This window comes from Rattus rattus, chromosome 2, assembly GCF_011064425.1.
Source record: "Rattus rattus isolate New Zealand chromosome 2, Rrattus_CSIRO_v1, whole genome shotgun sequence".
Lineage (NCBI taxonomy): Eukaryota > Metazoa > Chordata > Mammalia > Rodentia > Muridae > Rattus > Rattus rattus.
The window spans coordinates 179,511,377-179,521,201 of NC_046155.1; the positions used below are offsets into that span (position 1 = coordinate 179,511,377).

General features: G+C 44.9%; 1 protein-coding gene across 1 annotated transcript; it reads right to left on the reverse strand.

Moving 5' to 3' along the window:
• Positions 1 to 7,351: 7,351 nt before the first annotated feature.
• Positions 7,352 to 8,379, reverse strand: LOC116892734 (olfactory receptor 5V1-like). Its single transcript, XM_032894607.1, is given in 3 exon segments — positions 7,352 to 8,043; positions 8,046 to 8,148; positions 8,251 to 8,379. Coding segments are annotated over 3 exon segments (924 nt in total).
• Positions 8,380 to 9,825: the final 1,446 nt, after the last annotated feature.

The following is a 9,825-nucleotide window of genomic DNA, read 5'->3' on the forward strand; positions in this document are numbered from 1 at the left end:
GTGGGTTTCCTGTAGCTTATAAGTTTATGTTGTAAGATCCTGAAGTGGCTTTACCTTAGGAGCACAACCCACAGAATACAACTTGAAAAAGGATCAATGCAATAGCAAGAGGTTTATTGATCCATGCACATGGGGTTGCTCATCTGTCGCACGCCCAACGTCTCGCCAGCAAGAATGACAAGAGGCAACAGGATTCTTCTGCGAACAAGCCTTTATTGTACAGCTCTCTTGAACAGGGACCCTGAGGGAGGAAAAGGCACTGCTTATATATGCTTAGGAGACTCGTGTTGCTACCCGATTGGTGCAAGCCCCAGTGCCCAATTTGCATGCCCCGAGAGCGGGCTGTGACGTGCTTGGCTCATGTGCACTGCGTCCTTCGGGGTGGACAACAGCTGTGCCCTGTTAACTCACTCACAGGAAATCGGCCCCACGTTGGGCGTGGTACGGGCAGCTACTAACAGACAACAGCTGTGCCCTGCTGACTCACAGGAAATCGGTGCCATCTTTGGGCGCGGTATGGGCGGCTACCAACACTCATCCACACAGGGAGAGGCAACCCCAAGCTCAAAAAGTATACATCTTTTATACTGTACAGAGGGCAGACTTCAGCAACAGGGCTAGCTGGCCTATTCTCATTGGTGGAACACAAGACAAAGGATCTTTTTAAGTATTGGCTGTCCTGCTCAAGGGGCTATTCTTGGCTTAGTTAGTCATTTCCTCATCCAGCCCTGTGCCTGGCTGAGAGTCTCTGGGAAAGGTCTGAGTTGGAAAGTCCTTTAGAGGAGGCAAGGAACTGGGTGGTCGGGCAAGGTCAGGCTGACATTCGCTGGTTTTTCTCAGAATTTACCACAGGGAAGGGTAGGGGCTCGTTTTCCGAGAACAGCTATGTTTGTTTTGGCTGATCTTAACTAAGCCTGGGCACTCTGACCACCAAAACTTTGTTTCTATATTCCCAGAACCTTGTTCTTACAGCTTTGTTTCTCATGTCTATGAAACTTATTTCTTCATTTACAAAAGAGATAACAACATGAATTAACAACATGAAAAGTCTTTAAGATGAACTTTTCATGGAGCAGTAGGAACAAGAAAGCCATTTTCCTTCTGTCTAGGAGACAATATATATCACTTTAAATTTAGATCAAAGACAACCAAAGAAAATGTAAAATTTGAATTTGTGATTCTGCAGTTAGTTCGTATAGTGGAAATGTTTTATTACAGTTAGGCAAATTTATAAGAACTCTGTTGGCTAGTGTTAGGACGATGGCATAGCAAGAAGAGGAAATATGAAGCATTCAATCAATGGAAACTGAGTTTAGGTAAGGAAGTAACAGATTACATCTGTGAAAGCTTATATCTGAATTTTTGTATCATTGTGTATCGTTTATCGTGAAGTTTGTAAGAAATCTGGCAGTCTTAGCTAGCTAACAAATTTATTAATGAGCTAACACGTGGTGGATTACCTTAGGGTAAGGTAATCTAGGTCTGTTTTCTAGGTGTCAAGCTACAGTTACCTTAACTATCAATGTAATCAGAAATCTGGGAAGAATAAATTATAATCTTGGATTCATTTATTAATTAAAAAGTACACATCTATAGTCCAAACAGTTCCCAGGTCCCTGTGGTCTCCATAGCAACTTGGGTGGAATCGATCTGGCTTTCAAGACCAGAGAGTTTGTATCTGTGGAATAGATAATGTGAATTGAGAAATGACCCACCTTGACTTGGCAATGAGGCATTTGACACTCCAGTTTGTCCAGTGTAGATCAAACCTGGGTAGGGCAGTGGTGATATTTCTCAATGGTTATCGTACCACAATCCAGGCAGTCTCTTATAGCTGTGTCCATGTCTTCTTAGACCTCAGAGTTTGGGGGAGCGTTACTGTCGGGCTTTGGGAGATTCTGTCTGTCATCAGCTTAAGTATTAATATATATTAGCAGACTTCTGACAAGATTGAAAGCTGTGTCTATTGGTCATATCTGAGTTAGACAGGTTAAATTATTTGTTTGAGAATGTATATAGTAAATATAGCACAGTGTAATTTATTGGCAATAGCAAAAATCATTTACCAAGGCAGGAGAGGAATGAACACCTTAATTGTTAACAATTAAGTAACCTGACGTGTTGCATAGTATTAAAAAAACAAATTTTCCATTAGTAGAGAAACACTAGGCTGAGAGTTAAAGTGGACCAGAATGTAAAGAAATAAGAGAGCTGACAGTGGTGGCTCGAGTCCCTGGTGACAGAAAGTGCATGTGTCCAGGTGAATTCAGACCTGTGATCTGAAGCGAGTGGGCAGGCAGACTGTGGGAACGGGCTGGTCTGAGGAGTAAGAGACAGGCACATGCACATGGGCAGTTGAGGTCCCAGATGCGTGCCCCAGGCTGGGAGTGTGGGAGGCACTTGCAGCCTGAGGAACATAAATTATGAGGAGCCATAATGGTGACAGCAAAAGAAAAGAAGTCAAGGGATCAGGACTGTGCTGCGGTGCTCCTGGGTAGCAGGACCTTGGGAGAGGGCAGTGTGAGCAAGGAAGCGGGGCATGCCTTTCTCCTAGCAGCTGCTAGCGTTCAGAGTCTGCAGTGGGCAGGGGAAGGGAAGCATCTGAAGTAGCATTCTGTATCCTAGTAACTTCATTAAAGGCAGAGTTAAGAAGGCAGGGGTGGTGCATGACTGAGGCTGGAAGACTGTTGGCGGGAGACGAAAGTGTGCCAGTGTGAGGTTCAAGCTGGACCTCTACCATAATCCCTTGAATGACATAGAGGCAGTGATCAATGCAAAGATAATAGGAGTTTTACTGTTCCAGCTTGTTGGAGCCACCCCACGTCAAGAGGGTGGCGGTCCTGAGCAGACTCTAATAGGAGTTTATATACAGTTGGTAAGGGCAGAATCTAGGCAGCAGTAACTGGGTGAGTTACTATTGGTGGAGCAAAGCGACCTTAAAACTGATGGGTTGGTCAATGCACGGTTTGGACCTTTCCAAAGAGGGTTGGTTGGGGGTCACAGGTGGCTTTGTCTGACAGTTGACTGGTTTTACCAGGAACTAAGCTGGCTTTACCATTTCTAGAAGGGAGGAGTCTCAGTGCCTGGAGGTTTGTGATGGAATATTCCACTGGTCTTAGATTTACCCCAGCTCTGCCTCTTTCACTAGCAGCAATCCTGTGTAGGGACAGAGAGAGTTTGTGGTGGTAGGGAAAAGTAGCACAGCATTCTGCCCCAGACAGGGTGCAGGAAGCACAATGAAGCAGGGCGAAAGTTGCTTTTCTCACAGCTGCAGCATCCAGGCAGGGGTGGTGGCAGCCTTGGTGGGCAGAATACTGGAGCAGATTCCTGGACACACAGAGAGAGAGAGAGAGACAGGGACAGGGGCAGGTGGGTGCGTGGGTAAGCAACATTTCAGCAGACCGAATCTCCTGCAGGGCCAGACCTGCTTTTCAAGTTAAAGATCTCCGTAGGGAGACCCACCCTCAAGTATCAAGAAGTCGAGGACCCCAGACACAGGAGAGACTGATCTTGAATGTAAGACGCAAAAGGTGAAGTTTATTACGGAGATCTCTGGACCAACACGTATCTCACAGAGGAGACAGAGGTGTTGGCTCTGAGTGGCTGAGAGAAGGGCCTTTTAAAGGAAGAGGCTGTGAGCCCCAGGGGATGAGGGGGTGTCAAAGGGGAATGTCAAAGATACCACAAGTTACAGGACTGTCCGATTGTTTTATGGCTCCAGGAGATAAGGGGACACCAAAAGGTTTTATGGCTCCCTGGTTCCTAGAACAGAGCTACTAAATCAGGAGAAGGGTCGGGTCCTCAGGTCCTCATTATTCCAAGAGTAGATCTCATCTCTTGTCCTGTCAGGGTAAATGTTTGTCAGAGTTGATGAAGCATCTGCATTGGAAACACATCTGGTTAGGCTTCAGGCCGGCTGGTTTCCTGGAATGCTCTGTGCAGGATGCAGTGGCTGGAGGGCACAATGGGGGCTTAAATAAACATCACGGGGGCAGAACAGTTACACCCAGTGATAAGCGAAGTAGTTCTCTTGTGTTTTTTAACAATCTGTCTTCCAGAGTCAGGTCCTGTTGCTGAGTTTTGGGCTAATTTAAAACTCTATCTCTCACAAGCAGTGAATGGGAGCAGAGCAAATGGTGAGAGACTGAGGGAACAGGGAGGGGGAAGCCTACACTATGGATCATTAGCAAGAGAGTTGTTTTAAAATGCCAATTTAGTGGCCATGTAGAGATATTGTTTGCTGCATACTGTGAATTAAACCAGGACATCCCAGTAAGTAGGGACAAGGTGGCAAAGATTGACCCATTGGGTGAGAGTAGGGTTATTAACTACCCTGCCAGCATCCAGAGGATATTATCAATAACCGGAGAGACTTCCAGCCAGGTCAGTCCACTAGGTTTTCACACAGTGGTCTGGTGGCTAAGCTCTAGGCCTGTGCCCTGAGTGCAGAGAGCAGTTCACCCAGGCCTGGGATTTCTCAGCAGCGAGAAAAGAATCATCTCGGAGGAAAAAGAACAATTTTCACCCGAGGGAACATGTCCTAGAATGAGGTCAGTGAAGAGACTGAATGTCTCCATCCTCAAGGGCAGCACAGGGGTAGCTTCAAGCTCAAGAACTCTCCCCTTGGACCATGGGGACATTTACACTGACCAGTGGGAGGAGGGGGCTTTCCAGTTCTCTGAAGTTTAGGCTGGTGAACATTGGCTCTTCATATAGTAGCAGGGGGGATGTGAACCTGCAGTTTTTAAATCTGAGTCTCGAGTGTTTCATTATAAGATAAAGAAGGAAAAATTATGTTTGGTCGATGTGTAGTCAGGTATGGGGGAAGTGGGTGCCTCTACAGGCCCACACTGCTGAAGCATCCCTTCCCCCTGAGGGACCAGCCAACAATGGTATAGTATAGAATGGAGTTTATTCAGGGCATGGGAAGGGGAGTTGAGAGGGGAGTAGAGACAGAAAGGCACAGAGAAAGAGCAGAGGAGTAGAGGCCGCTGTGAGCATGTGGAGGGAGGGGAAGAGGGATGAGGACAGAACAGGAGGAAGAAGACAAGAGCCAGAGGGAGTGGGGGGGGCAAGCAGCCCCTTTTACAGTGAGTCAGGCATGCCTGGGCATTTCCAGGGTACTGTGGGGCGGAGGTTAGACAAAATGCTAACACACTGTGTTTTCCTACACTTCTTTTCAATCATTTTTCTTGAATAGCTTCCTTTTACATCGAAGACTTTCTTTGTAGAATAAAGATTAAGCCCCCATCTCCCGACTTACTTTGGTCCATGTGCTTTCCTCAGCTTGTCTTGTACTTCTTTGAATATGTTTCCAGAAGACTTAAATTATATCACTTGGTCATTTTGTTTTCGTTCTCAAGCCTACAAAATCTAACCCCCTGTAATCATCAGAGTGCTTCATTGTGCAGGTTTTTATTTAATTACACACACCAGCCACTCTTGAGTGGACCTGGTTGACCTTCGTAAAAAGGTTCCTAGTCCTTAAGGATCCCAACCTTGAATCAGAATAACAAATGACAGATAATGTCTTACTGCATAATGCCGGATCTGGCTCCGGGCCATTGACTTGTTTGTTTGTTTTCTTAATCTGTCTTACATCAGCATTCTTTGTAATTTTTGTAATTTTGGTTCTTTAGTCATGTTGCCTGAATATGTACATGTGATTTTTCTGCTTTTAAAAAGATGTGATGACCATGATTGTTGTTCTACATTGAAATCTAATTGAAAACTCTTTTGGTTTGTTATACTGAGTTAATATGTGAGATAATAAAAAAAAGATTAAAAAACATATTATGTTGTTTGTATGTAAGTGTGTGCATGTGTGTGTACTGTGTGTGTGTGTGTGTGTGTGTGTGTGTGTGTGTACTGTATGTGTGTGTGTATTTAAGCATGTGTGAAGGCACATGTGTGAAGCTCAGAAGAAAACACTCAGGGGTCAGTTCTCTCCTTCCACCTTGTGAGTCCTGCCTGGGAATTGAACTTGAGTTTTCAGGCTTGGCAGCCAACATTTCTACTTGCTAAGAGCTATCTTGTCTGGTTGAGTATTAACAATCTTACATTTACTATTAGCACTAGAAATATGATGCTAACCTTTTAATTTTGTTTAGCCTTTGTATCAGCCATATAAATATGTATTTTTAAGATTTATTTTTACATATACAAGTATGCATTTTTTGTGAACTTTGTGTGTGTGAGAGTGTGTGTGAGTGTGTGTGTGTGTGTGTGTGTGTGTGTGCACGCGCGTGTTTTGATGTGTGGGTTTCTGCACTTGAGTGCAGTTCCTGTTGAGGCCAGAAAATGGCATCAGATCCCCTAGAATTAGAATTATGGCAGTTGTGAGCTGCCTGATTGAGGATGCTCAGACTCAAACTCACACTCTGGAAGAGCACTGAGCATCCTTCACTGCTAATCCATCTCTCCAGTCCCAATGTGTAGATCTTATGGGGTAAACCCTTTCTTACACTTCTCAATGTTAAAATCCCAACATCTCAGGAATAGGGTGGTTTTGGCATTGCCAAGGAATCCAGATATTTGAATGCCTCATAGAAACCTCAGTCAGCAGACCACACTACATTACTCAAGCCAGCCCCATCTTACAAAAGCATATATATATGAGTATCTATGGCACAAAAAGACCTACTTAGCCCAGTCAGGACAATGTCAGACCAAAGCAATGATTCTATCCAAATTTGGTTTGATGATCAATGAGTTTATTAGTGAGTTACAGCAGCACTGTTGTGGGGTTAAGTAGGGGAATGTGAATGACTTGGGCAGCTTCACTTCAGCTTGACAGGTCAGTGTCTTGGGAAAGCTGTGTCACTGTGTGTTTCTGCACAGAATTCTGGAAGCTAACTCAAGTCTACTGTTTGCTTAACTTTTGGGAGAGTCTTTGTTGAATCTTCTAAGTTTTTTGTGAGTGTCATGAGCCACTCAAGCCTTCTCCATTCCTTGACCAGGCCACATATTTCAGTCTGGAGGAAATAGCAACACTAGAAAGTGGACTGCCAAAGAAGTAAACTACCAGTCAACACATGGGCTAATAAGTAGACAGTTTCCCTTGGCCCCTAAAGAGCAACACAAGTGGCCAGTAACTATTCTAAACAGTAACAGTGGCCTTTCTGACGGTCTTCTGCATGGTTACAAGGGGGAAAGTAAGCTGGTTTCTTGACCTTCCCATGTCCAAATGTCAGTTTTTTTTTTCTTCTTTTTCTTTTTCTTCTTTTTCTTTTTTTTTTCTTTCTTTTTCTTTTTTCTTTTTTTTGGAACTGGGGACCGAACCCAGGGCCTTGCGCTTGCTAGGCAAGCTCTCTACCACTGAGCTAAATCCCCAACCCCCAAATGTCAGGTTTTATGATGGAATCTGTGCAGAAAGCTTCCTCAGAGCTGCTGTCATGTCCTTGTTTCTCAGGCTGTAGATAAGTGGATTCAGAGTTGGTGTGAGGATAGAATAGAATATGGCAGCCATGCGCCCTTGCAGTGGGGAGTAGTGAGCTGTGGGCTGCATGTAGGCTGAACTTCCAGTGCCATAAAACAGAAGCACTGTGGCCAGATGGGAGGAACATGTGGAAAAGGCCTTCCAGCGCCCAGCTGCAGAACGGATGTGAACCACTGTGTATACAATAAGAACATAAGACAGGCAGGTGAGGGCAAAGCAAGTCATGATGACACAGCCACTAACTATAAAACCTGCAGCCTCGTGGCCTTGGGTGTCACCACAGGCTAGATGCATGAGTGGGGGAATGTCACAGAAGAAGTGATCAATCACGTTGGGGCCACAGAAGGGCAAGGAGAAAGTGTTGACCATGTGGAAGGTAGAAAAGAGGAGCCCACTGACCCAGGCCACCACTACCAGAAAGACACAGATCTGAGAACTCATGGTAATACCATATGTCAGGGGCCTGGAGATGGCTAGACAGCGGTCAAAGGCCATGGAAGTGATGAGAAAACATTCCAGAGAGCCAAAGCAGACAAAAGCAAAGAGTTGAGATGCACAGGCTGGGAGGGATATCTCTTTGGTATCTGCCATGGTAGCCACCAGGGCCGGGGCAGGGTGGTGGATGTAGAACAGAGATCCACCAGGGAGAGGTGTTTGATGAAGAAGTACATGGGTGTGTGCAGATGGGGGTCAAGAGTCACAGCTATCAGGTTGGGGATTTAGCTCAGTGGTAGCGCTTGCCAGCGCAAGGCCCTCATGATAAAAAAAAAAAAAAAAGAACCAAAAAAAAAAAAAAAAGTCACAGCTATCATGATAGAGACGTTCCCCAGAACCGCAGCCAGGTATATGAGAAGAAAGATGGCCATGCTCAGCAACTGTAATGCAGGAACAGTGGAGAAGCCTTGGAGAATGAACACAGATACTGCAGAGAGATTGGCCATGATGCGTCTCTGGAAACCCAGAACAAGGAGAGGGCATGAAGAGAATAGGCAACCATAGCAAGGACCTAAGAGGAAAAGAAGAAAAAGATGTGAGATGTGTATGTTTATAGCCTTTGTCAGAGATGCTTCCTAATGTAGTGGATAGTGATTAATACAGAGACATATTACCATTGAAAGCATTGGCAAATGACTGTGAGTGCCCAGCCATAAATGGAACAACTCTTTCTCTCAGGGACCAGGGAACATGGAAGAGGGGTCAGAGAGAATGTAAGAGCCCAGGGGATGAGTATGAGGGATGGGTGCTCAGAAATGCTGTCCTCTGACCATGACATATCTGTTGCACACATAACACATATGACCTGTGGTTACCCACGCAAGATCAATTGAGGCATAATTTCAATGTGTATGGATGGGCAGGCTTCTGAGGTTCCACCTCTACCTGAGGAAGAAATGGTAGCTATGGTGGTGAGTCCCTTTTCTTCAAGGTGTGGTCACGGGTAGGTTTGCCACACCCCAGTGGATGGCCCCAGACCCATGTACATATGCACGACATTAATATGACTCAGTTTGCTAAAATTACTGATTATATGAGGACATGGAGTTGTGAGGGAGACATTGGGGAGGTTCTGGGAGGGAGGGAGCTGGAGGGGGAAGTGAAGCATGGATTTAAATGAGATACATTGTATGCATGTATGAAATTTTCAAAGAATAAACAAAAGCCTTTTCTAAAAGGATGAGTTGCCTCTGGAGAGAATGCCCCTGTTTCTTCCTTAAAACCCACATGTGTTTCTTGTCTTTCACTGAGATCCCAAACTCAAATAAATACCCACAGAGACACTGCACATATAAGAGAATCCGGCTGGGTGGAATGCATTAGGAAATGGTAGAGACCAGAAAACTGAGGATTCTGCCCAGATGAGGCTTGCCAGTTCCATATCTGTCTGTAAAATCTCTAATTTTCATATGTTGTCAATTAAAATGTTAAAAAACCTATGCCTATTTATTTGGTTAGGGAGATGGCTCAGTTGTAAAGTGCTTGCTACATACACATTAGGACCTGTTTGGTTTTCAACACCCACATGGAAAAGCTGGTCTAGTGGTATACATCTCAAACACCCACCCACCTACTCACCCACCCCACCCCACCCCACCCCACCCCACCCTGTGCTGGGGAGCCAGGAGGCTGGCCGCCCAGTCTATCTAGCAAAATTGTCAATAGTAGGTTCAATGAGAGATCCTATCTCAAAAAATAAGGTGGAGAGCAGTTGAGGAAAACACTTCTTATCTGCCTATATGGCTTTCATAGTTCAGTGACTTTTTTTTTTTTTTTTTTTTTTTTGCCATGCATCCATCTAACCTTTTTTTTTTCTCTTTGAGACAGGATCTCATATAACTCAGATTGGATTTACATTCATTGTGTAAACCGGGTAGAGGTGGTGCATGCCT